The sequence below is a fragment of the Mobula birostris genome, chromosome 31, assembly GCF_030028105.1.
Source record: "Mobula birostris isolate sMobBir1 chromosome 31, sMobBir1.hap1, whole genome shotgun sequence".
Lineage (NCBI taxonomy): Eukaryota > Metazoa > Chordata > Chondrichthyes > Myliobatiformes > Myliobatidae > Mobula > Mobula birostris.
The window spans coordinates 32,799,669-32,827,568 of record NC_092400.1 but is presented as its reverse complement, the minus strand read 5'-3'; the positions used below and the strand labels follow the sequence as shown (position 1 = coordinate 32,827,568).

General features: G+C 42.3%; 2 protein-coding genes across 3 annotated transcripts in view; both read left to right on the top strand.

Annotated features, from left to right (window-relative positions):
* Positions 1–9,019, top strand: part of acad11 (acyl-CoA dehydrogenase family, member 11) — an 81,854-nt gene extending 72,835 nt beyond the window's left edge. For both annotated transcript variants that reach the window (XM_072247750.1, XM_072247749.1), the window contains 2 exons: positions 6,487–6,564; positions 8,399–9,019. In XM_072247750.1, coding sequence (XP_072103851.1) covers positions 6,487–6,564; positions 8,399–8,554 — 234 coding nt within the window. In that variant the 3' untranslated portion in view covers positions 8,555–9,019. The remainder of the gene's footprint in view (positions 1–6,486; positions 6,565–8,398) is intronic.
* Positions 9,020–16,682: 7,663 nt separating this feature from the next.
* rpl6 (ribosomal protein L6) lies at positions 16,683–24,072 on the top strand. Its single transcript, XM_072247751.1, has 6 exons — positions 16,683–16,909; positions 16,995–17,093; positions 17,809–17,952; positions 18,136–18,184; positions 19,290–19,474; positions 23,875–24,072. The coding sequence occupies exons 1-6, from the start codon at positions 16,712–16,714 to the stop codon at positions 24,025–24,027; spliced, it is 828 nt and encodes a 275-aa protein (XP_072103852.1). The 5' UTR covers positions 16,683–16,711; the 3' UTR covers positions 24,028–24,072.
* The last annotated feature ends 3,828 nt before the right edge of the window (positions 24,073–27,900 follow it).

The window sequence follows — 27,900 nt, the reverse complement described above, 5'->3', positions numbered from 1 at the left end:
ACTAATAATAAAAATAACAACAATTTAAATTTTCTGTAGTGATGTTAACGTAGTATAGCTTTACAAGGTAATTCCCAGAAATATTATCAGACAAAACAAAAATGAGGCATAAATGAAGAGGTTTGAGTGGATGTTTAAATGCCAGTTGATAGAGATGGATTTTAAGAAGTGCCAAGCAAGAAGAGGAAGCAGAAGAGTGGAGAGGTCCAGGGAAGAGATTGTTAGAATTTGCCACCTTGGCATCTGCTGGTTTGGCAGCTTGGCTGGAGAGAGAAACAGAAGTAATCTTTTTTCTGAAAACCCTTCGTCAGTACTGGGAAAGAGTAAATGAAACCAAGAATTGAAGAGAAGGTAATGGAGCAATGGACAGAGCAGTGGAAATATTTAAGGTGAGGCGAAGTTTGAAGCTAAGTTGTTGAGGTTAGTTGGGGAAGTGAAAAGTGAAAAAATATTAAAGCCATGAATTGATGACTGTTAAATAGTGAGATGTAAAAATTTGCAAAATGCACAATGTGCAGCAGGTCCATTGGAGAGAAAGGTATGAGCCCATATGACAGATTGATGACTAGTTCTGATACAGAAAGGGAAAGCAGGTTACCTGAAGTTGTGGAACTTGATATTGAATCTGGAAGGCTGCAACATTGTCAGATGGATGATAGGGAGCTGTCCTTCAAGTTTGTATTGGGCTTCTGTAGAACAGTCTTAGAAGCCCTTCACAGATAGGTCAGAGAAATGAGATGGCGTACCAAAGTGGCAGACAACTGCAAACTCAAGATTGCTCCTCGATACTCAGAATCAGATTTATTATCACCGGCATGCGTTGTGAAATTTGTTAACTTAGCAGCAGCAGTTCAATGCAATACATAATATAGAAGGAAAAAAACCAAAATATAATAATAATAATAATAAGTCAATCAATTACAATATACATATGCTGAATAGATTAAAAATCATGCAAAAAACAAATACTGTATATTAGAAAAGGTAGTGTCCATGGGTTTAATGTCCATTTAGGAATCTGATGGCAGAGGGGAAGAGGCTGTTTCTGAATTGCTGAGTGTGTGCCTTCAGGCTTCTGTACCTCCTACCTGATGGTAACGGTAAGAAGAGGGCATCCCCTGGGTGCTGGAGGCCCTTAATAATGGACACTGACTACAGACCACATCCATACTGAATGGATGTGGTCTGTAATCACCAGGCCTCAAGCCGTGGTGTTGCCTGTTTACAGCTGTCCAGGAGAGAGGTGTCAGAGGTGGTTGGACACAGCGTCCAGGCTGGAGTTGGTGCTGCCCCCACTGTTCACTCAGCAGACGACAAGCCGCTTTGTATTCAATTTCAGATTGCTGCAACATTCATGGGCTCAGAGTCTTGGACTATTTTGTTGTGTGACTGTATCTTACTGGTATCTTCCATGTGCTTGCCACCTTATATGTACTTTGTGCTGTGCTGTGTGTGACTGTTAGTACTCTGTTTTGCGCCTTGGCCCGAGAGCAGAGTTCTTCAACTGGGGTTCCGCGGAACACCAGGGTCTGCAGGAGGTCGCTTGGGATTCTGTGAGAGATCGTTGGAACAATTTGATTCATACTAGGAAAAATGGTTTAACTACATAACACCTCATAGGCCTGATTTTATTCTCACAAATCAATGAATATGTTGTTTAAAAAAAAAATCACTCCCTACTTGTACATAGTTTTCTCCTTTTGCTTGTTCTTTTTCTCTCTCTTTACTGTAAGTGTATACCTCAGATAAATATTATGTGGAGATTTGTGACAAATATGAACATGTGATATAGATGTACAGTATCTGAAATACATCTCATGGAAATGTTTGATGATGAACTTCAATAAAAAATAAATTACAAAAAATAAGAAACTGAAAAAGTTTCATTCTCAAGCAGTATAATAGGTCATTGTATCGATGACATGTCACATGATGCTGGAGTGCTTTTGTATGAAAAACTGAAAAACAACTTTTCTATCCAGGTTGATGAGTCGGCAGATTTCACCAATAGATATCATGTTGTAGCATTTGTAAGATTTGTAAATGATGATGAAATTCAGGAAAACTTTTCTGTTGCAAAGAGCTGCCCAAAACAAGCAAAGGCCAAGATATATTTAACGTTTTGTCTTCATACCTGGAACCGAAAGGTCTGTCTTGCAGGAACTGTACTGGCATCTGTTCTGATGGTGCCCCATCAATGGTTGGCTCCATGAGAGGTTTCTCTTAAAAAGGAAATCCTGACATTGTCACAACACACTGCTTTCTTCAAAGAGAGCTGCTGGTGTCAAAAACTCTTCGAGAAGAAATGAGAAAAATTCTGGATGATGCTACAAAAATGGTTAACTTTATTAAACAAAGGTAGTTCATTCAAGAATATGTTTTAAAAAAAAACTGAGAAAACCTGGACAAAGAGCACACCAATCTCCTGCTACATACAGAAATCTGTGGCTTAGCAGAAGAATTGTCAACAGGGTGTTTGAGCTGAAAGGATGAATTGCAGGAGTACTTTCAAGAAAATAGTAGCCCAGATTTTGCTGAGTGCTTTGAAGGTGAAGAATGGCTGCAGAAACTAGCCTACTTAGCAGACATCTTTCATCATCTGAACCAGTTGGACAAGCCTCTGCAAGGCCCTGGAGAAAATGACTTTTGAATTTAAAAGGAAACTGAATCTTTGGAAAAATCATGTTGCAAAAGGAAATCTTGAAATGTTTCCAGTGCTACTTGGAAATGACAGTGAGGAAGGATGTTAGAACATCTGGAGTCTTACTGAAAACCACCTAGAAGAACTGCAGAACAGAATTGTTCCTCCCTTTCAACACAAGTGTATGACTGGGTGAGGGACCCTTCCTCTGAATCTTCTGCTCAGCCTGAGAACTTGACTTTGCGAGAAGAAGAAGAACTTTGTGAGCTGCAGTCTGATCGTGTACTCAAGATGAGACTTACTGACCTGCACCGGGACAAGTTGTGGATTTCTGTGAAAGAGTATCCTGCCTGCCATTCATAGGAAAGCAATGACCATCTTGCTGCAGTTTTCAACTTCCTACATGTGTGAGCAAGCTGTTTATTGCATCAAGAGCAAGGATAGAAATCATGTCATTTCTGTTGAAGGTGAAATCTGTGTGTGCTTATCTCCAAGTTCAACCCAGAATTGAGTATTTGTGCAGCAAAAAACAAGCGCTGGGCCTATATTTGAGCTTGATCATGTCATTTAGTAAGACATTGAGTGATTAAGACCATTCAAATTCCGAGAGGTGAACATTGCCAGTGACCTGTGCTGGTCTAACTACAGAGACACCATATCCAATAGAGCCCACCAAGCCTCTACTTCCTCAAAAGGGTAAAGAAATTTGGCATCTCCCCGTCAACCCTTACTAATTTATATCAATCCACCATAGAAAGCATCCTTTCTGGATGCAGCAAATGAGACTATTAAATGGTTCCTTAGTATTGGGTGGAGATACAGTATGTCCCTACCAAAGGAGGTGTAAGACTCTCCTTCCCTTCACTAGCCTGTAGGTCATCCTTGGGCAAGGTGTAGCACCTGCTTAGCACCCTCCCCCCCCCCCCCCCCCCCCAATCAGGGTCATCTGAAGCCACGGGATCAGGTGGTGGATGGTCGTATGAGCAGCTGGTGCACATCACAAGTCCTGGTTATGTGACCACTGATGCCAGGCAGACAATCTCTGAAGAGTATTGAAATGGCTGGGGTTGCCCATCTTGTAATGTTTCCTCTGGTGGCAGTATCCAGAACTAGAGGGGACAGCCTCAAAATTAGGGGCGACCCTTTAGAACAGAAGTAAGGAGGAATTTTTTTAGCCAAAGAGTGGTGTATCTGTGGAATGCTCTGTCACAGTCTGCGGTGGAGGCCAAGTCTGTGGGTATTTTTAAAGCAGAAGTTGATAGATTCCTGATTAGTCAGGTCACCAAGGGATATGATGAGAAGGCGGGTGTATGGGGTTGAATGGGATCCGGAATCCGCCATGATGAAATGGAGTGGACTCGATGGGCTGAATGGCCTAATTCTACTCCTATGTCTTATGGTCTAATGGACACTACCTAGCAGAAGACAAGGCAAACCACCTTTGCAGAAATACACCAAGAACAATCATAGTCATGTAGAAACCACGATCACCCACATCGTACCTCACAATCTACCTCGTTGTGATCTTGCACTTTATGGTTTACCTGCACTGCACTTTCTCAGTAGCTGTTTCACTTTATTCTGCATTGTTCTCGCTCAATGCACTGTGTAAATGTCTGTACGAACAGTGTGCAAGACAAGCTTTTCACTGGACCTCGATACATTTGGGTGGCACCGTGACCAGGGTTCATTTCCCACCACTATCTGTAAGGAGTTTGTATCTTCTCCCCATCACTGTGTGGGTTTGCTCCGGGTGCTCCAGTTTCCTCCCACAGTCCAAAACATACCGGGTAAGTTAATTGCTCATTCTAAATTGTCCTGTGATTAACTAAGGCTAAATTGGGGGATTGCTGGATGGCACAGCTCAAAAGACTGGAAGGGTATATCTCAATAAAATAAAAAAAACATATAATAATGAACCAAAAATTACAATTGTGGGGCCATATCCCTTGTATGGTACAACTCATAGATAGGTATACTGTATTGATCCCGAGGGAAATTGGGTTTCATTACAGCTGCACCAACCAAGAATAGAGCATAAATATAGCAATACGAAAACCACAAACAATCAAACAACAAAATGCAAACTATGCCAGATGGAAAATAAGTCCAGGACCAGTTATTGTGGCCATCACTGACTCCTGGCTAAAGGATGCATGTCTCTGGGAGCTGAACGTCCAAGGATACACGGTGTATCGGAAGGATAGGAAGGTAGGCAGATTGCGGAGGCATTAGCGATGATCTTTCAAAAGTCGATAGATTCTGGCATGGTTCCAGAGGACTGGAAGATTGCAAATGTCACTCCGCTATTTAAGAAGGGGGCAAGGAAGCAAGAAGGAAATTATAGACCTGCTAGCTTGACATTGGTGGTTGGGAAGTTGTTGGAGTCGATTGTCAAGGATGAGGTTACAGAGTACCTGGAGGCATATGACAAGATAGGCAGAACTCAGCATGGATTCCTTAAAGGAAAATCCTGCCTGACAACCCTATTACAATTGTTTGAGGAAGTTACCAGTAGGCTAGACAAGGGAGATGCAGTGGATGTTGTATATTTGGATTTTCAGAAGGCCTTTGACAAGGTGCCACACATGAGGCTACCTAATGGTGAATCTATGGAATTTGCTGCCATGGGTGGCAGTGGAGGCCAAGTCATTGGGTGTATTTAAGGCAGAGATTGATAGCTATCTGAGTAGCCAGGGCATCAAAGGTTATGGTGAGAAGGCGGGGGAGTGGGACTAAATAGGAGAATGGATCAGCTCATGATAAAATGGTGGAGCAGACTCGATGGGCCGAATGGCCGACTTCTGCTTCTTTGTCTTATGGTCTTATTGGCTCAGGGTGTCTGACCCTCCACGGGAGGAGCTGCAAGTTCGATGGCCACAGGCAGGAACGACCTCCCGTGCCGCCCAGTGTTGTATCTCGGTGGAATATGGCCGAAGTCCAACAGTAAAAAGTTCAATATCCGGTCTACAAACATGTTCCTCGATCGTAATATGACCTGGATTGCACCATCTGTTGTTAACCAGAACAGTAAGCACCCGACTCCTTTACGCTTACCACTCTTAGTGCACTTCCAGTCAGCCCGAACGGTCTGGAAGTCGTCCATGAAAAGTTTTGATCGGGTATGTCCTCATGCAGCCCCGTTTCAGTGAAACACATAACACTGCACTCCCGAAATGTTCTCTGACGCCTGGCTAGGGCCATGAACTCGTCCATTTTATTACCCACCGAACTCCTCTTCTCCATAAGTCTCTGTTGTCTCGACCCGGTCCTCTTTCCTCGACTTTGTGATCCCCCTCTGCATCCTCTGTGTGTTTTCCTCCAGATTTCAGCAGGGGTGTCCACCGCTCTGCTCGCTAAACCGGCCGGCATAAGCTCAAGCAGCTGGTCCCTGGAATAAACAATGCAACCATGCTTCTGCCCGCTAATGAGACGTGTCGGAATGTAACTATTTCCAGTGCTAAAAACCCAAATAAAACTCTCTCTACCAGCATGTTAGAGAGGGTGCAGCTTTGACGTGTTACCGTGTAAAAAAAAACAAAAATAATTAAGTTAAAAAGTAAGAATACTGATCGGAACGGCTGTAACAGGCTGCATGCACGACCGGCGCAACCGCACTAAAACTCATTTAAAATTTTTAGCAATTTAATGATATTGTTCATTAGTTAAAATGCTTATTTTTAAGTTATTACTGTTCTTAATGGATTATAGATGGTTAGATGTTCAGTATCTACCAGGCTAATTTTCTCCTACCCTAATAACCTTGTGTATGGCATCCAATCTTCCTGTTTCTTGTTGATGTTTGAAGCACAATTTTGTGAATGTTTAATTGTTTGTCACTGCAGGAAGCAGCTTCGGAAATCTCCATGATTAAAATGGTAGTACCAAGTATGGCATTGAAAGTTATTGATCGTGCCATCCAGGTAGGTGTGTCTTGTGTGTACAACTACTAATCAATTGATGTTTCTATTCTTTCATTCAAGCTTTAGCCCTTATGCATCAAAATAAAACCTAGAGAAAATGGTAATTTTCCTTTTCATTGCCTGGGTTCAATCGATGCTTGAAGTGATTGTGTAAACCTTAGATTGGGAGACTACATTCACTGCATCCGCCACAAAAAGCAGGATATCTCGGTGGCTACCCTTTTCAATTCTACTTCCCATTCACATCCTGACTTGTCAGTCCCTGGCCTCCTCTACTGCCATGATAAGGCCACACTCAGGTCAGAGCAGAAACACCTAATATTCGGTCTGGGTGGCCTCCAACCCGATGGCCTGAACATCAATTTCTTTAACTTCCTGTAATTGCCCCTCCACCATTCCTCATTCCTGTTTCCCTCTCTCACCTTATCTCCTTACCTGCCCATCACCTCCCCCTTCCTTTCTTCCGTGGTCTTTTATTCTCTCATACCAGATTCCCCCTCCTCCAGCCCTTTGTTTCTTTCATCAATCTACTTCGCAGCTTTTCCCTGCCCCTTCTTCCCGGTTTCACCTATCACCTACCACCTTGTACTTCTTCCCTCCCTCCCCCCAACTTCTGACTTTGACTTCTCCACTTCCTTTCCAGTCCTGATGAAGGGTCTCAGCCCGAGATGTCAACTATTCACGCTTTTCCATAGATGCTACCTGGCCTGCTGAGTTCCTCCAGCATTTTGTGTGTGTCACCTTGGATTTCCAGCATCTGCAGATTTTCTTCTGCTTGTGAAGGCTTAGGGTAAAAGGGTTTCTTAACAAAATCTCATTGAAAGTTGCCTTTAAATAGCATCATTGCTTTGCACATTTACAGCATCCAATTTTTTAAGAATTAGAAAATCCTTAATTGACTAGATAAAATAGCCTGGTAAGGTACGTTCTCTCCTCTGAGTAAAGTTTCAAAGTTATGTGGATCAAGTTTATCCTTTCCTTAAAGCACCTGGAAAATTAAGAAACTCGGGCTGAGCTGAAGGTTTTTTATTTATTGAAGTACAGTGTGGAATAGACCCTCCCAGCCCTTCAAGCCGCAACGCCCAACAACCCCCTATTTAACCCTAGCCTAATCACGGGACAATTTACAATGACCAATTAACCCACCACCCAGTGGGTTTTGGACTGTGGGAGGAAACCGGAGCACCCGGAGGAAACCCATGCGGTCACGGGGAGAACGTACAAACTCCTTACAGGCAGTGATGGGGATCGAACCCAGATCGCTTCTATTACAAAGCGTCGTGCTAACCACTATGCTACCGTGCCGCCCCAGTTTGGAGGTTGAGGTGTTCCAGGATCATAATTTACATGATGCAAGGAAGCCAAAACTAAAACTACGAAGCTCTAACACTCTGATCTGTCCAATTTAATTCGGATTTTTTGTAGTTATGGGGTAAGCTATCGGATAGCATCTTTTAATAACAGAGTATTTCAGTATTGATATGGGGATTACTTGATTATTATGCACAAACATGATCACCTCCAGCCAGAAGATAACATTTCTGCCGTTTACTTCACTTATCCCTTATTCTCTCAGTGACTTCCCTGTTTTTTTTAAAAGGTTAGCTTTGTTTGTCACGTGTACATTGAAATGCATCATTTGCATCAAATGAAATCAGCGACGATTGTGGCAGGAACAGTCAGCAAGTATCAGCAGAGTGCTCCTGCCACAAAGTGTTGTCAGAGGCTATTAGAGATGCACGCCGTTGGGAGCATTTTATTGAGAGCTCATCCCCACGAACGGCCTTAAGGAACCAGCACAGTTAGACTGACTCTTTATTTCTATATCTTCCAGGCCTTTGGAGCAGCTGGGCTCAGCAGTGACTACCCATTAGCTCAGTTTTATAGCCAGGCACGTGCATTGCGACTTGCCGACGGTCCAGATGAGGTTCATAGGACAGTGGTTGCCAAGTATGAATTAAGACAGAGAGGCACCACACAGAAGCACTGAACAATCGATCACTGGTTCTTTGACATATTCTGTGCACAACAGAACAATCACTAAAATATTCTTTAAGCTCATAATGTACACAAATGAAATTGGTCATGTCTGTGATATTGCTTTGTACTTTACGACGCGGTCTGTCGTCTCAGAATTTTTACATCATCCCTCAGCGTTTCAACCCCTGATCAAGAACAGAGCGATCTGCAAGCAGTTTGTTACCATTCTTTCAACCAGCTGTAAAGAGGCCACTTTGTGCCATGGAGTATATGGTATGAAGAAGGTTGGCAAGTAATGGCAGAGAAAAGAGAGTGCTGGTTCAGTTGCTGATTGCTCAGAGAATTTGACAAGTTTTCAGAATCTTTGGGTGAATGCTAGTAGGACCTACTAATCTTTTCCCCCCTGCTGTGTCCACTGGAAAATAGTCCTAAATCAACATACCTTTTTAGAAAGATTAAAATATAGTTATTTAAATATTAGATGTTTTCCATGTATTTGTTTCTTCTTGTCTCGAAGGCACTAATAACTTGCTGGTTTGCATTCCATGGTCATCCCTGTTATCTCTGGTAAATACACATGGGATAAAGAAATCAAACATTAAATTTAAACCTGTAAAATATCTTCAGATGTAAATACTTTTAGATCTTAAACATGTTTAATCGGTTTCAATAAGTATATTTAATATCAGAGAAATGTATACAATATACATCCTGAAGTTCTTTTTGTTAGCAAACATCCACAAAAACAGAGAAGTACCCCAAAGAATGAATGACAGTTAAATGTTAGAACCCTGAAGACCCCCCAGCTCCCCCCACACATAAGCAGCAACAAAGTGACGACCCCCTTTCCCCACCAGCAAAAAACTATCTGCACCTCCACCAAGCACTCAAGTGTGCAGCAAAGCATCAGTAAAGATACAGACTTGCAGTACCCCAAAGTCTACTCATTCACCCAGTAATTCAACATACCATAGGCCCTCTTTCTCCCACATTAGGGAAAAAGAGGTGTCCCCATTTCACAGCGAGAGGGGAGACATAACAAAGCAACTTGCCGATTTATGGTGTTAAAAGTCTGTTGCATCAGTTTCCATATACTGTAACAGAAGGACATGTTGGAGCTATTTGGAAAATGGGAATCAGTTCTGATATTTGCAGGTGACACAATCCGTTCTGAACATGACATAATTCCAAACAACAAATACGCATCTTTGATTGCTTTTATTCTTTTTTTTCTTCATCTTCCCACCCTTCCCCCACATATAGTTTGAGAATGCTGCAAATTCTTGCAAGGTTCCAGACTCTCATCACTGTCTGCACAGGATCGAAATAAGCTGCAGAGAGTTGTAAAATTAGTCAGCTCCATCATGGGCACTGGCCCTCGTATCTAAGGTTTCTTTAAGGAGCAGTGCCTCAAAAAGGCAACATCCATCATTAAGGACCCCTATCACTCAGGACATGCCTCGTTCTCATTGCTACCATCAGGGAGGAGGTACAGGAGCCTGAAGACACACACTCAACAATTCAGGAACAGCTTCTTCCCCTTTGCCATCGGATTTCTGAATGGACATTGAACCATGAACACTACCTCACTGCTCTTTTATTTTTTTTTCTCTACTTATTTAACTACTTTAATATATATACTTACTGTAACTTAGTCTTTTTCCTATTATGTGTTGCTTTGTACTGCTGCCACAAAGTTGACAGATTTCACAACATATGCCGGTGATATTAAACCTGATTCTGATTTTCCCTCTAAAATGCATCACCTCATTTTCATCGAGATTTCAATTAATTTGTCAAGTATCCGCACAGAAGACAAAGTCATTCCTGTCCTTGTCTATTTTACCACTCCCTTTCCCTGCTTAACTATACACCCTGATTTGATATTGTCCTCAAATTTAGAACTGTACATCCAAATCCACTGATATAAAAAAAGCCAACACTTAAGGTTCAAAGGTTAATTTATTATCAAAGTATAGAACCCTGAAATTCTTCTTCTCCTCATAGCTGAAAAACCAAGAAAGAAAAGGATTGCAGCACGATCATCAAGCCCCCCCCAAATCCCTCCTCCCCGAACAAAACCGAAACACACATATCAACCTCCAACTCCCACTCACCTTCCCCTGCACACAAAAAAACGAGAAAGATCAGGCGAAAAACACCAAGTGTAAAAAAAACTATAAGTCTGAAAAGAAAGTCTATAGTTCCAAGTCCATATCCAAAACCTGAGTAACATTCTCCATTACATCGGCAGGCCTTTCCCTCCCTGTAGCAGAGCGATCCCACCAGCGATCAAAAGGCTGTCTCCCCTCGCTGGTAGCAGAGTGAGCCCTCGAGCAATCAAAAAGCATCTCCCCTCCTTGGTAGAAGAGCGATCAAAAGGCAGAACATATTTATAAGGAGGACATATTCAAAAGTACATTTAATGTCAGAGCAATGTATACAACATACATCCTGAAATACTTTCTCTTCGCAACCATCCACGAAAACAGAGGAGTGTCCCAAAGAATGAACGACAGTTAAATGTTAGAACCCCAGAGCCCAGAGATCCTAGGCTTCCGAATCTGAGCCAGACTCTTAGGCCGAGCCGAACGACAACAGCTGGTTGTGAAACCCCGAGAGCAGGTCCCATTTCCGCAAAGAACCGTAGTCAGCGTGTAACTCCAGGTCAGGGTCCTCAAAAGAACCCTGAAAGGGGAAAATAGAAATACCAAAGATGGAAATAGCCTTTGTATGCTGTGGCTGAGAAAGCTATGTAAGTGCTCACATACCTTAGTCCCAAAGAAAGTATTAAATATAAATAGCAGTTAGTTTCTAGAATAAGCTTAATTTTATGACTCATCGTCTTCATTATGTGCCGTGTCGTATGACGTGGGTGACCCATGACCATGACCATGATTGTTCTTGGCAAATTTTTCTACAGAAGTGGTTTGCCATTGTCTTCTTCTGGGCAGTGTCTTTACAAGACAGGTGACCCCAGACATTATCAATACTCTTCAGAGATTATCTGCATGACATCAGGTGTCGCAGAACCAGGACTTTAACACAACTGTGATGCTCCAAACAGTGCTACATGAGGTAATTCTTACCTTTGGCCATCAGGCTCTATAATGAGTGAACCCATAGCCAGGAGCGATCTTGTAATCTTTGATTTGTAAATCTTGTACATCTTATTTCTAAGTTAACTTGTTTTTATTTTTACTTATCTTCTAATATTTGTATATCTGTGCATTGGTAATGCTACTGTGACACTTTAATTTCCCTTGGAATAAAGTATCTATCTATCTATGTACCAGCTGCTCTTAAAACCATCCACCACCTGCCCCCATGACTTTAAGTGGCCCTGATCGGGGTGCTAAGCAGGTGCTACACCTTGCCCAAGGGTGACCTGCAGGCTAGCAGAGGGAAGGAGTGCCTTACACCTCCTTTGGTAGAGATGTACCTCCACCCCGCCACCCAAATTTTATGACTGTTAGCAGCATTTTGAGTGAACTCAGTTAGTTTTGAGAACTTTAAAATCACATCCAATACCTTTCTACCTGTATCCTTACTCACACTTCTATTCACTCACCGGTATTAAACATCTATGCTAAGCAGCACACAACTTTCAAAATGCTCATCTTTGTTTTCACAATATTGTATTTTCCTATTGTTGGCCTTAAAGCTGATTTCCAATAAGATTAGTTTTGTTTAAGGCTTTTGACTAAGATTAGATTAGATTATGAGAACACTCAGTCCTCTTTTATTGTCATTTAGAAATGCATGCGTGCATTAAGAAATGATACAATGTTTCTCCAGAGTGATATCACAAAAAACAAGACAGACCAAAGACTAACACTGACAGAACCACATAATTATAACATATAGTTACAGCAGTGCAAAACAATACCATAATTTGATGAAGAACAGTCCATAGGCACAGTAAAAAAAAGTCTCAAAGTCCCCGAGTCCCCGATAGCAGGCGGCAAGAGGGAGAAATTCCCTGCCATAAACCTCCAGGCACCGTCAACTTGCCGATACCTTGGAAGCAGCCGACACTGAGTCCATCCATCTGACAACTTCGAGCTTCCGACTAGCCTCTCCGATACAGCCTCCCGAGCGCCATCCTCTGCCGAGCGCCTTCGACCTTCCCCCGGCCGCTGAAACATGCAAAGCCGAGGATTTCGGGGCCTTCAGCTCCGGAGATTCCGGTTACCACACAGTAGCAAAGCAGACATTTCAGAAGTTTTCCAGATGTTCCGCTGTGCTGCCACGTCTGTCTCCATCAAATCAGGATTGTGCACAGTCCCCTACTTGACAAATAACAGATATTCATCACCGGAGAGGCCGCACGCACTGTCGTCACGCCGCCATCTTCTTCCCCCTCCTGGGATGAAGGGTCTCCACTAATTTCATCTAATACTTTCATCCTAATATTCCTGGAACTTTGATTACTGTGGCCTACTTTAGCCTCTAGAAGTCCCGAACAAAATCAAGTACTTGGTAAAGTACAGCCCTCCTTCACAACTTGCACCCAGACTGCCTAGTAAATCCCAAATTCTGTCACAGGAGGATAGTACAAGTCTCTTCAAACCAAGGTAAGCAAAAAAATATCTGAGGTTGCTCGTGACATTTGTTTTACAGCAAGTAGCGCACTGCTTTGGCACCCAAAAGGTTGTGTCTGAATTGTTATGCCTAAATCAAATCAAATTCCAGGTTGAATTATCACTACATTATTACATCATTACAGCTGAATTAAACAATATTCCTTTGGGGCCAAAGTGCAAAACCTACACAGCACATTCAAAATAGTGAACCAAAAAAAGTGATGAAAAAAAACCCCACAACATACAGAGCCCAAGTCCTTGAGCAGCATGTCCTGCAAATGGATGATACAGTTCTTTGGAGTGCTCAGGCACACGCAATCCCGCCTGCTACTCCACCGATCAAGCACTGGAGGGCAGCACCAACTGGAGAGACCAACCCCCAACTGAGCATGGATGCCACACTACACCGTCTCTGGTAACTCCTCGTCTGGACTGCAGTAGCAGGCAAGTCCTGGTCCTCACTACAACTGAGGCTACACCACTGCCTCGCTATCTCTTTGTGACTGTGACTCTATGTATAAATGTGAATGCATGCCTCTGTGTAAACACTCACACATCCATGCCTTGTTGGAAATTAACACAACTCTGGAATGGTTAAGGGAAGAAGTTGTTTTGTGGTGTGATAAGTCGATCATTTAGCCCCTCAAGCCTGCTCCGCCATTCAACAAGATCATGACTGATTTTCTGCGTCATCACATATGTCCTGAGCAGTCCCAGGTCCCTCGAGTCTTTGACTCTCGAGTAATCGATCAATCTCGATTCATATTGAAAAATGGATGGATCACTGTGTCGGTTAAAAGTTCGACACTTCGTGGGCTGGAGTGCCCGTAAAGTGTTACGTTCCAAAGTGGAGAAGGAGCTTTCATGATGGCATTGTGAACCTTAAATCATACTCAGGAGTTACAGAAGGCAATAAGAGTGGACTACCTCAAAAAACTATTCACCCACTGTCTCATCAGCTACCACTTGCCCCATCCGTAAGACAATGTGAGTCACTAATTGGCCTCAGAACCCACTGGGGTGGAAACAAGCCATCCTGAATCTCGGATCCTGAATCATCCTGCAGTGATGACTGGCTTTGTGGCTTTCATGAAGTTATTTGCTCGCTTTTGTTGTTTGCATGATTTGTTATTTTTCTGCACATTGAGTATTTGACAGTCTTTTTTTTAGTAGGTTCTTTTGGGTTTCTTTGTTTTGTGGCTGCCTGTAAGGAGAAAAATCTCAGGGTTGAATACAGTATAGTGTACAGTTCTTGATAACAAAAGCACTTTTAACTTTAGAAGTCCCTTGGCCATCCAAATTGGCAGGGAAAAAAGGGATGCAGACAGATGGGATTAGATCACATGCTCGAGTCACGTTTATTGACATGGGCATAGATACCCAGGGTATAAAAGCCTCCAAAATTAGCTTGTTGCAGCAGCAGTGAAGATGACAAGCAGTTATATAAATCTAACTTTATGTAGTTTACGCTAGCGGGCTCCTTTGCTACGCGCTATGCTCTGAGTAAATAATGGAGAATAAATATTTTTGTTGCCAAGTCTAAAATAAGTAAATAATTTGCTGTAAGTGCAGGAGGTACAACCACGAGTCACAAAGTGCTTGCAGGTCTTTACCAGATGTACCATGATGCTATCAGAGGGAATGCAGGTGGTAGACTACTATTCCCAAAGTGCCTTGCAGGTCCCTGCCGGATGTAGCGTGACGCAACGAGGCGAGGTTATACCCCGGTGGCCCGGATGTTAGGCCCTTCCTTTCGGCGTTAAGGTAAGAATGGCGGCGTTACTTGTGGGGCGGGTTGGCTGGCTATCGGGCGCCATCGGGCCGGGGTGGCTTTGTTGGAGGCAACTGACGCACGAATAGCACTCCCCAAGATGTCACCTACCGGGATCAACCGGTATTTCTTGTAGAGGCGGATTTAAGTTGCTGTTTGTGGAGCTTTTTGTTGGAGCTCGATGGGACCTGAGGGAAGAGCCGGGTAATGCCGCTTGTGGACGCGGTATCGAGGCGGAACGTGTCGGCGGGGACAGTCGAGACTGGACCACCTGCCTTGCCTGTGAGGGAGTGGAGTTGCGGGGATGGCGGGCCGGCAGTCGGGACCTCCGGGTCAGCGGAGTTCGGGCCTGGCGCTGTTAGTTTCTCCCGGTGATGGCCGCGGCTGGGTTAGTTACAGCCGCCGCTGTTGGCTCAACAACCGCGGAACTGGTTTGTCCCGTGCAACACACAGAACCCCGGAGGAACTCAGCACGTCAAGCGGCATCGGTGGAGAGAAATTCCCCGCCGACTCTCCGGGCCGAGACCCTTACCGGCACTGGTAAAGGGTCACGTCCCGAAACGTCTCCTGTCCATTTCCCTGTAAAAGCCGCCCGAGTTCCTCCACCTGTGTGTGTATGTGTGCTGCTCCGGATTTCCAGCATCGGCTGCCTCTTGCGTGAGCCATTTCATCCAAATAAAATCTTGTCCCGGCTTAGTGACACATTTCCACTTCCATTGGCGAATAAATGCCTCGCTGCCTCCGTGAATATTAATCTGCGTGAGGAATTTGTTAGCACCGTGATGGGCATCTTGCATTTTATTTGCTGTTATACAAGGAGGTGCAAAGGGACTTGGGAGCCCTTGTGCAGGATTCCCTAAAGGCTGGCTGACCCAGGTTGAATCGGTGGTGAGGAAGGCAGGTGCAGTTTTGGCATTCATTTGGAGAGGACCGGTACATAAAAAAAACACGGAGGCTTTACAAGACATTGATTGGACTTCATTGGGAGTATTGTGAGCAGTGTCTGGGGCCCCTTATCCAAGAAAAGGTGCTGCTATTGGAGATGGTCCAGAGGAAGTTCATGAGAATTATCCCAGGGATCAGTTGAGCACTTGATAGCGCTGAGCCTGTAGTCGTTACAGTCTAGAAGAATGGGGGGGGGGGTCTCATTGAAACCTATCAGATGTTGAAAGGCCTAGACAGTGGTTGTGGAGAGGATATTTCCTATGGTGGAGGAGTCTCGGACTAGAGGACACAGCCTCAGGGTGGAGGAAAGGCCATTTAGAACAGGGATGAGGAGGGATTTCTTTCAGCAGGAGGTGGTGAATCTGTGGAATTCATTGCCACAGATGGTGGTGGATGCCAAGTTGTGCAATATAATTTAAACTGGAGATTGATAGGTTCCTGATTTGGGTTCAAAGGTGATGGGGGAGGTGGGAGAGTGAGAGGGATAGTAAATCGGCCATGATGGTGGAATGGCAGAGCCGATTGAATACTCTTTTGGAGTAAGATGAGAACTCACTTGGTGATCTTCACTGCAAGGATGGGTAATGTGTTGGACTTCTAGAAGTGAGCAGAGCAGTGACAGAACCAGCAGTCTAAGCCTGTTGAGTTTTGTGTCGTTTTAAACAATTAAATTAGTTTCTCAAGCAGGTGGTAACTGGTTACTCAATTGTCTGGGTTGTAATGTGTATGGTCTTAGATGTCCAAGGTTTAAATAGGCTGTAATTTGCATGTTGGAAGCAAAAACTTCAATATAAGCTGGGTCCTGTTGTTTTACCAGGAGAACTGGATTTCATATTGTTCTAAGGCCTGTAAATCTTTTTGATAGATGGCAGGGGAAACAAAGGAGCCGGCAGCGGGGGAGAAAAAGGAGCCAGTGACAGACGAGAAGAAGGAACAGAAGAAACCTCGTCGCCATTGTAGCCGCAACCCTGTGCTGGCCAGGGGCATTGGCAGATATTCTCGCTCTGCCATGTTTGCCAGAAGGGCCATGTACAAGCGCAAATACAAGGCTCCTGAAACCAAGGTAAGCAAAGAGGATCTGAAGGTGCTCCAGGTGTTTCTCTTGGTTTTGTGATGAAGCCTAAAGGGTTGTTTCATTTCCTTTTCAGGTTGAAAAGAAGTTGAAGGAAAAGAAGCCCTTCACCATCACCAAACCTGTTGGGGGAGACAAGAATGGTGGTACTCGAGTTGTCAAAATCCGTAAGATGGTAAGAAAGGTGTTCCAGAGTTAGGAGTTCAATTCCGGTGCCATCTCTACATTCTCCCCATGCAGGCCATGCGGGCTTCCTCCTCCCACAGTGCAAAGGCAGACCAGTTAGTAGATCGTAAATTGTCCTGTGATTAAGTTAGGTCGCTGGGTGGTGTGGCTCATTGCGCGAGAGGGGTCTGTTCGTGCCATATCTCCAAATAAATAAATACATGAAAGGACAGATGGGTGGACTCTGGAGCAGGGGAGCTCACACCTTGTTCATTTTGTTTCGAACCAGATTAAGGTAAGGTCTCCATATAAGGCTGAGAATTTTTGCAGCACCAGGTGATTTCTTTCCATGAGAGATGTGGTGTAACGATTACTCAATTTCTTTGAGCTCTGAGATGAAATAATGACTTGGAAAGTGCTGCATAAGAAAATGAGAGTTTGGCTGTGGTGTTTTCACCCTGTCGCTTGCAATAATAACTTAGTTAATCTTATGATTGTGTTCAGTCCACAGTCTCTGAATTTTATTAATTACCTGCTATTTATTGTGATGGTGGTTACACTTCAAATATTTTATTATAATAATTGCAATGTTTCTTGCTGTGTTACAATCCTCATTGGTATGTGTAATGTCAGTGCAGATTGGGTTGGGTTTGGGTATAAAGATTTTGTGTGATATAAATATGTGTTGTCTTTAATGTTGTGTATCTTTGTTTTGTCATTTCCAGCCACGGTATTATCCCACTGAAGATGTTCCCCGCAAAAGGCTCAGCCATGGTAACAAGCCTTTCAGCCAGCACAAAAGACGTCTGCGAAAATCCATCACTCCAGGAACAGTTCTTATCCTGCTGACTGGTCGCCATAGGTGTAAGGTAGAGGCTGCAAATTTATCAATGAATAAAAGTAGTTGTAGCCCTGCTGGGGTCTGAAATGAGATTTAAAAAATGACTGGGAAATGTTGATGCGTATTTTTCCCATTTTGGCATGAGGATAATTTAAGAAAATGTTTCTGGACAATGATTTTTGTAGACTGATTGTTTTTGTTTACTTTGCAGCGTGTAGTTTTCCTGAAGCAGCTCGACAGTGGCTTGCTGCTGGTCTCTGGTGAGTACAATTCCTTTAGTGGAATTATCACAAGTTTGTTCTGTTGGAGAAAGGACTTAATGGAATTGGCAGTTGTGAAATAAAAATAACTGGGAGCGTACTGCATCTGGCATTTCTAACTGGGAAATTTGTTTGCATTCGTATTTATAATTGTAACTTGCATTCAAACATACAAGTGTCTTGGAAAGGATTTCTTGAACAACTTGAAACCTATTACTGCAATAGTCAGTAAAATGGTATTTTTGTACTATTGTTTCCCTGTTTCAGATTTCAAGTGTTGCAAAAATACAATTTCACCCACTGAAACCTACCAGATCTGATCTCTCCGCACTCCACCCTGCACCCTAATTCTTTGAAATTCAGTATTCAATGAGTTGAAATTTCGTGCAATTAAATATCGTAAGACTGCCTTTTGGTTTCTAGCCATCACCTTCGTTCCTTTACCTGTCCCTGGGCTGAGATGCAATCGTGATGCTGAGTGATTCATGCAGACAGCATTGAAGTACTGATAACTGATCTTTACTGCACCTCATTCACTGAAATAATCAACATTACTCCTGGCTGGCCCCTTTTTTTCCGTCAACCAAGGCACTGCTGACTGTTTATCCATTGTCCCCCGTTGGTTGATTTACAACAGATTTCAGCTAAGCATTTGCTGTTATAGTACTTTACTCTTCCGTAACAACTTCAGTTAACAACCTGCACTACTTATTCTACATGCCAGAGATCTAATTGTATGCCTTGGACCTCCAATTCACACTCTAAATTTCAGCACTTACTCTCTCTCCTCCTCCGAGCATCTGTCTGCCCTGTTTCCAGTGAGAATTGTCAAATTTTGTCAGTGTTCTCATAAAGCACCTCAAGACATTTTGCTGCAATGAAAGCATTTGATAAATGTTTCTCCTTGACTATTACCATGGCAATTTATGCATAGAACGAGGCATTGTAGAATCCAATCAGAATCCCATTTGTGGATACAGCATGTTAAACAGAATTGAGACTATTGGAAAAAGTGTTAATTCTGCAGTTGTGCTAGTAACAGACCTTTGTGTTTCTTTTCTAGGTTAATTGTTAATTATTTCTGATTCTGAATTTTTTGTATTAGGCCCTCTGATTCTTAACCGTGTTCCACTGCGACGAGTTCACCAGAAATTTGTCATTGCTACATCTACAAAGGTCGATCTGTCTACCGTGAAAATTCCCAAGCACCTGACTGACTCCTACTTCAAGAGGAAGAGGCTGCGCAGGCCCAAACACCAAGAAGGAGAGATCTTCGACACTGAGAAAGAGGTAACAAATGAGCTGTCCAGTGGTACTTGAGCTCTTGTGACCACTAGTTAGTCCTAATACTTAATGACCGCTACATGAAATTCCAAGATACCTACATTCTTTTTCCTGCATTACAAATCTTTCCTGGTAGAGAAAATTAGCTGGCTTTTGTTCCTGCCCAGTTCTTGGTGCACCGTTTTTCCTCCTTGCCTAACAGTCAGTGTGGTAAATTATCTCTAATGGAGTACACAGTCTGGATTACCCTCTGTTGTTTTAAATGGGAATGATCCTGAAACCCATGTTACTCCTTGTCGGCCCAACAGCTGTCATGTTGGATTCTATCATCTGGTAGAAACTGCAAGTTTACTGATATTCTGGAGTTTTTACTGCTAATATTTTTAATTGCAATCCTGTTAATGATTTGTACCACATTTATTATTAGATCAGAAGAATTTCCAAGTATTGCACATGGTTAGGAGAATGGCTGGGGGAGAGGGTAACCATGTGACAGTGCACATTACATTGGTCTGTTGTTTCAGTATGTAGGCACACTAGATTCTTTTGTTTAAAATTTATTTAAATATTTACTTTTTGTCTTCTGCATTAATGTGTCAGTAGAAAAGAGCAAATTTTAGATTTCCAAAGATTCATTTTCCAAAAAAAAACTTGGAAAATTATGCATTTCATTAAATAAAATAACTTATCTAAGTAATAGATCAGTTTTCAAATATAAACTTGATTACTTTGTAGGTATATAGCCTGGTGCACGATTAAACAAAGATTACAAACGTACTGATGATCAATGACATAACTGAATGAACTAAACTGTTTAACTGAAACAGAAAAGGGTGTAGAAGGAATCAAACTGGGTGAAGGGCAGCCAAACGTAAAAGATGAGGGTGTAGCAGATGTGACAGTTTAACCTGCAGATCATCAATTCTTAACACCAAAGCAAGAGTGAGCATAGCAACAAGACACAAGGTGGTCGTTCTGGATCGGCAAGGTCTCCCAAGCAGAAATTTCATGGCAGACAGGAGTTTCAAGGTGGTGCTGTTCCAAGTTCTTCTGAAGTACAAAGAAACAGGCAAGGTTGGGGACCAGAAATGCGGTGATCAGCCATGGAAACTGCAGCAGACAAGAGGTACATCAAACAAGCATCCCATCTAAATTGGAGGAAGTCCAGCACTGCTGGCAGCTTTGAACTTCCAGTAAACCACTGGAATCCAAGTGTGCTCCTCTACTGTCTGAGGAGTCTTGTCAGAAGTGGTATTCGTGGAAGAGTTTTTCAAAGTGGAAACAAAGCCAGGAGACTGGCCTATGCACAAAAAAACAAGGTCTGCTGGTATGTTGAACAATGGCAGAAAGTGCTGTGGACTGGCGAGTCAACATTTGAAATTTTTGGCTCATACAAGGCGGCAGTTTGTCTCCAGAAGGCTAGAGAACGCTACATGAATGAGTGTCTGCAGCCAGCACTGAAGCATGGTGGAGCTTCCCTGCGTGTTTGGGGCTACATTTCTGTAAGTGGAGTTGGTGATCTGGTCAGAATTAATGGAATTCTGAAAGCTGAGAATGACAAGCAGATTCTTACCTATTATGCAATACCATCAGGGAGGCATCAAGGTCATAAAGAACTATCTTCAGCAAAAGGATGTACAAGGAGTTCTGCAATGGATGGTATGGACTCGTTCTTAAGGACCCTGATTTCCACGTCACTGAGGCTGTCTGGGATTCCCTGGAGAGACAGCAAAGTCTGCAGGACTGTGGCAAGGTGCTTGGAACAACCTTCCGGCTGGTTTTCTTGTATAGAACTGCACAATAGTGTACCTAAGAGAGTTGATGCAATTTTAAAGGTGCTCACACCAAATATTAAGTTAATTTAGTTTTTTTTATTGTACTACATTTTTGATATTTAGAAATTTTTCATTTATTTTTGAAAGCAACTTTACAGATTTTTTTTAGCATGTGCTTTTAGACTTCTGCACAGTACTGTATATGGAAACAATTATTGTTGAAACAAGAATTGTAGGAACCAATGTAGGATTATTGATTCCTTCTCTCTCGCTCTTCATGGTTGACACTGCTGTTTAGCTGTTTGGAAAGCAAAGCAATAGCACATGCTGAAAATACTCTCAGGTTAGGCAGTGTCTATGGTGATAACTGCATTAATGCTTCAGTCACTGACCTTCCATTGGATTGGCTTGCATGTGGTCAGACCTCTATGGGCACACATACTCTGGAGGGCTTATTGATGTGTAATCAATTCTGCTGTTGTTACTGCCTGAGTGTTACAAATAGGGTCATTCCACCAAGGATTCTTTTCTTTCCCCTTAAAAATCACTTGCATTTCTCTGCTGCCCTTCAATCCTGTGTGGCAATTCAGGCTGAAGTTCGTAATGTCGAATGCCTGGCCACCAGTGAATATGAAGGTACAGTTGTATGTTTATATTGTACTTTTCATAATTTTGGGCCATTTACTGAATGCAACTAATGACATACCTTTTTAAGTGCCGTTGCTTTTGTAAAATAACACGGAAGCAGCTCCTGGAAACAACATTCTGGTTATGTTTTAATTACGTCAATTTAGAGTTGAATGTTGACCAGATTTCAGGGATAACATGCTTATTAGATCCTTGGCATTGCGTTTCCTTGAGGCAGAGAAGTTGAGGTTCTTGTTTTTTTTATATATAACAAGCTGCCACCAATGACATTGTATTTTGCTTCTACAGCAAGATTGCGAAGGTCTAGGCTATCTTTCCACTGCAGTGCTGCTTGGTAAAGGAAATAATCTTTTCATGGTAGTGTAGTGGTTAGCACAACGCTTTACGGCATCAGCAATCTGGGTCCAGGTCCTGCCACTGGCTGTAAGGAGTTAGTACATTCTTCCCGTGATCGCATGGGTTTCCCCTCATTCCAAAGAACTACTGATTGGTAGGTTAATTGGCCATTGTAAATTGTCCTGTTATTGGGCTAGGATTAAAAGAAAGGGATTGCTGGATGGTGTGGCTTGAAGGGGCAGTAGGTCCTGTAGCTCAGAAAATAAAGTATGAAATGAGGTCCCATCTGCACCTCCATAGACTGGGAAAACTCCAAGACCTTTTTTTTTGGTAAAAGGTCTGCTGATTCATCCAGATGTACTGGGGTTAGCATTACTTCCCCATGTGTTTTTTTTAATCTGTTATTATCTATTGATAAACACGTTGCTTTATGTACTAGTTTGCTATGTTTAAATCAATTGCTGTATTTCAGATGTATTGGATGTAGAAAACACTAAATAACTTACTGTGAAGTGGGAACATTTTGGTGTGATATGAAAACCCTTGGATATTTGGGTTTAAGTTATTGGTTTTGTAATTGATGGGGGTCAGCTACTTTCTATGGTTTCCATCGGATGCAAGCTACACTCTGTGTCAAAAGTTGACTTCAACAATGATTTGTCACAATTTTCGCTTGCAATAGCAACAATTGTCATAACCCATTCAGTGGTCTGTTTTCTATCAGGCTTACTGTAGTATTATTGACAAACAGCGAATCAGATTCAACCCAAGGTTTGGAAAAGGTCTAAATCTGAAATGCTTGATCTCATAGCAACCAACACTTTGCATAAAAGGATGATTTTAATATCTGGACAAATTGTGACTTTGTTGATGAGATAAATCCAAGCTGAATCTGTTTCATGTGTTTTTCATTTTATGGATCGTGTGTTGTCTCATAACCTGTTCCAGAACCAGACACATAGAACTGAGCTGACACACCAGAATTATCCCATTTGAACTGTATTTTGCCTTAAAAATCCTACATCACATGTTGAAGATCATTTTTCCTAGTTCTGGATTGATGATTGTAACTCAATGACCATGTTTTAATCCCCAAAGAATTGGATTATCTGTTTGATGTGGGCATTACAGTACTAATCACAGTTCAATGTATACTTAAAAAAACAATTTTGCAATGTCCTGAGGAACTGTACAAAGAATTTTATTACATTCTGGTGAATGGTAGAAAAAGTGTGTGACACTAATTGAACTTCTTTCTGACTTCAGCAGTTACTAGAAGGGAAATTATTGTATTAAAGTGTTTTCCAGGATCTATGCATCAAAAATGTAATATTCTGTCCCTGATCACAGGAATCCAGTTTCTAACATTTTGCTAAGGGACAATAACTGTAGTTTTGCTTTTTTGCACAGTTCTAGGTGTTGCAAATGGTGCACCTTGAAGGGTTAATTTGGTTCTCTCGGAATTGGAGCTGAAACTAATTGCAGGTTTTGTACCTGATGGGCTTTTGGAAAGATGAAATCTGTAAAGCTTGCATTGACCACCACCTGCTTCACATACAATGTTCCTACGGGCCTTACTGTTCTAAGAGTTCGTGATGAAATTGCTGCACCCTGCCTTATCGTTGTCCTTTCTCTTTCTCTTCACAGAAATATCAGCTAACAGAACAGCGGAAGAAGGACCAGAAAGCTGTGGATTGCCAACTCATGTCTGTTATTAAAAAGGTCCCCCAGCTTCGTGGTTATCTCCACTCAATGTTCTATTTGTCGAAGGGTGTTTACCCACATAAATTGGTCTTCTAAGCAAGCCATAAAAGTTGACATTTATTAAAACTGGTATTTCAGTAACTGCCTGTTTTGTTTTGGATTATTCAGACTTGTTTAGCTGTCTTTTACAGTTTTTAGACATACCGCGGAATAATTTACTTTTCCAGCACACAATTTCATTGTAAGATTTAGTTGGAACTCATGGATGTACAAATTGAGGGCAGGAAGCAGCTGTGTGGTCATTCAAAAGACATTGTAATCTCAACTCCACAATAATTCACCAGTTGCTTATCAGATACCATTCTAGTTTACCTTAATTTTTTTTTCAAATATTCTGCTATTGCTGTCCTATAAGAGGAGAGTTCCAAAGACTCAACTCTCTTGCTTGTCTGCAAAGTTGATATCTAGATTCTCTCACAAAATGAAACCTCTTCATCACTTCTACCCTGTAAAGGTATCTCTTGCATTTCAATTGCATTAGCTCTTGCTGCTTCTGAACAAGCCTAGCCTAGAGATGCGCAAACATGAGGAAATCTGCAGATGCTGGAAATTCAAGCAACACACACAAAAAATGCTGGTGGAATGCAGCAGGCCAGACAGCAACTATCGTCAGGACCTGAAACGTCGTCTGTACCTCTTTCTATAGATGCTGCCTGGGCCTGCTGCGTTCATCAGCATTTTTTGCGTATAGCCTAGAGATAACAAGCCCTCTCCAGGTATCAGATTCATAAACCACCTTTGAATTGTTTCCAACACATTAACATTTCTCCTCAAATGAGGACATCATTGTTGTACACCACTCCAATCTCAATAATGACTGAAACATATCCTCCCATTTTGTGGTCAGCTCCCTTTGCAATAAGCATTAATATCGTTAGCTTAATTATTTTTCTAGCCTTTTGTGAGTTGTGCATTAATACATGCAGATCCCTCTGCATCTTAAGGCTCCATTTAGATAAAAAGTTTCTACTCTTCTAAGAATGAAAATTTCCAATTTTCCCACATTATACTCCATTAGTTCAAAGTAAATTTATAATCGAAGTACATACGTCACCATACACTATCTTGAGATTCATTTTCTTGCAGGTATTCACAGTAAATACAAAGAAACATGATTAGTGAGGCCTGTCAGGATTGACATGGGTGTTGCATCCTAGCTGTCTAGATGCAATGCACAAGCCAGGGCTGTAGAATGTGGAGGGCAAGTTGTTGCCCAGTAAGCAGCATCTGATGAGCCCAAAGGAACCCATACTGTTTGGTAACAGCAGCTTCACAGGATTTGCAAGTCAGTGTTGAACTCAAGGTAGGATTGTCACAGGTGAGTATTTGAGATTAGTTTTCCTTATAGGTTTGCTGACGAGCTTCATCTGCCTGAAGTAACTGGTTTTAGGGCATTAGTAACCTGCCCTTGCCCCTTCGGTCAGTCTTAATAGCTAAGCCACACCTGAAGGCCTGGACTTGGTTGTCAGAGGCTATTTGAGGCATATGTAATTGTGAACATTTAATAGATAGTGCAGACCTGTCCCCTTTAACACCCCCGGCTATAATGACCTAGAACAAGGTGTAGGGTTACCAGTAAATTTACCGACTATAAGCTTATCTAAATCTTTCATATCAATTGTAAACAGTAGAGGTTCTAGCACCTATCTTTGGCCGTGCCACATGAAGATTCTGAAAATGTAAACAGAAGCTGGAAGCACTTAGTAAGTTCAGCAGTAACAGTTGTTTTGGGTCAGTAGCCCTTCAGAATAAGACAAATTAACCTAGAAGAAATCTCAGAATTTGGTTTCTATTTTCCTTGCCTTTGATAAGGTGTTTGGCAAATTTCCAACAGTCGCGTCTTTCCCTGAACAAATGCCTCTGACTCCAGTTAAAAGTCCACCACGTACCCATGATCCAGGTCTGTTCAAATCATCCTTGTTGGCTCCAGCAGCTGCTTCCACTTTTGAGTGCGCATTCAGTGACCATCTCACCATTGTCATAGTCCACAGGTCCGCTTTATCCTTCACCATATCCCAAATTTCAACGTCTCTTTCAGTACTTTCCTTCAGATATAAGGAATTGTAAACTTGTAGAAATTACATGTGAAAACTGTTTCTCCTGATCCTCCTTCACCATCGCTTTCCTGTTACTGTGTCTAAGCCCATGTTGTGCTGACACTTGTGCTCTTGATCCCAAGCAATCATTCCTCGTCAGGAAAAAAAACACCCCTGTGAAAACCCAGCTCTTGGCCTAGGTGTCTTGTGCCCATTTATTTTGCATGATTCTTCACCCTAGAGTAAATACTTTGGCAGGATTCTTGATCCAAACGGACCTTCCCTTCCAGTGTTTTACCCGCAGATTTAGAGATTAGCTTTATTTGTCATACGTACATTGAAGCATAGTGACCAACACAGTCCAAGGATGATCTGGAGGTAATCCATAAGTGAGCCATGCTACCTGTGCTAACAGACAACATTCACCATTGACGAAGGGTCTCGGCCTGAAACGTCGACTGCACCTCTTCCTAGAGATGCTGCGTTCACCAGCAACTTTGATGTGTGTTGCTTGAATTTCCAGCATCTGCAGAATTCCTGTTGTTCACCATTTCAACTTTTTTTTTATTGCCCATACTCTACCAGTTTCTGAACTTGCATTCTGCTCACTGACCAATTTTATTATCGTCAAACATTTTCACTCCTCTTCATTCCCCCACAAGTCATTCCAAGTACATTGATGACTGTTTCTGGCGTTTCCTGGACTTGTATTGAAAGAGAGGTCCTTCATTAGTTGGGGTTGATCACACTGTCTTACGTCAATCGATAAAGCAAGCCAGGCCAGTACAATACGGAAAGCAAGCTGTTGCCCGCACAGCAAGCTCCCTCTCATGCTTCTGATGAACCCAAAGGAACTGCAGAGACTGAACCAATTTGGCAGCAGTTGCAGTCAACATTGGACTGCCTTAGCAACTCCAGCTCCAGATTTTTCCTGAGGTTTCTTCTCCATGAGTATTGAATGAACAATGTATTTCCCATGAACATACTGTGTCCTAACAGGTGAGAGGTGGTGTTCATTAATCTAAGTACAAGCCTGAAGCAGACACCACTGCAATTTACACTAGGGTAGGTTACACCAGGCCAATCAATGTCTGTGGTACCATATTAGCAAATTCTTCAACTGAAGCAGGATTTTAATTTGGGTTTTTAGTCATAGAAAAGTATAGCACAGAAACAGGCCCTTTGGCCCATCTAGTCCATGCCAAGCTATTTAAACTGCCTACTCCCATCAACCTGCACTGGGATGGGACCATGGAGGCCCTCAATACCCCTACCATCCATGTGCCTATCCAAACTTCTCTTAAATGTTGATCAAGCTTGCATGCACCACTTGTGCTGTAGCTTGTTTCATACTCACTACCCTCTGAGTGAAGAAATCTCCCTTCATGTTCCCCTTAAACTTTACCTTTGACCATTAACCCGTAACCTCTAACTGTAGTCCCACCCAAATGCCTGCTTGCATTTACCCTCAATTTTGAATACCTCTATCAAATCTCAATCATCTACGTTCCAAAAAATAAGGTCATAACCTATTCAAGATTTCCTTATAACTCAGACCTGATAACATCCTTGTACAATTTCTCTACTCTTTCAACTTTTATTTACATCTTTCCTGTAGGTAGGTGACCAAAGCACACAATATTCCAAATTAGGCTTCACCAATGTCTTATGTAACTTCAAAGTAACAACTTATATCTTGTACTCAATACATTGATTTATGAAGTCCAATGTGCCAAAAAGCTTTCTTTATGGCCCTATCTCTGTAATGCCATTTTCAATGAATTATGGACCTGTGTCCCAGGTCCCTTTGTTCAACCACACCCCTCAATGTTTCCTCATTGCTCTCCAAAATTCACTTTGTAAGACCTACACT

What these genes read in the sequence shown, in the direction of transcription:
- rpl6 (XM_072247751.1), top strand. Translation starts at nt 16,712, where the DNA reads ATGGCAGGGGAAACAAAGGAGCCGGCAGCGGGGGAGAAAAAGGAGCCA. An exon ending in TTGTCAAAATCCGTAAGATG is followed by an intron (nt 17,094 to 17,808) that starts GTAAGAAAGGTG and finishes TGTCATTTCCAG; the next exon opens with CCACGGTATTATCCCACTGA. An exon ending in TCTTCGACACTGAGAAAGAG is followed by an intron (nt 19,475 to 23,874) that starts GTAACAAATGAG and finishes TTCTCTTCACAG; the next exon opens with AAATATCAGCTAACAGAACA.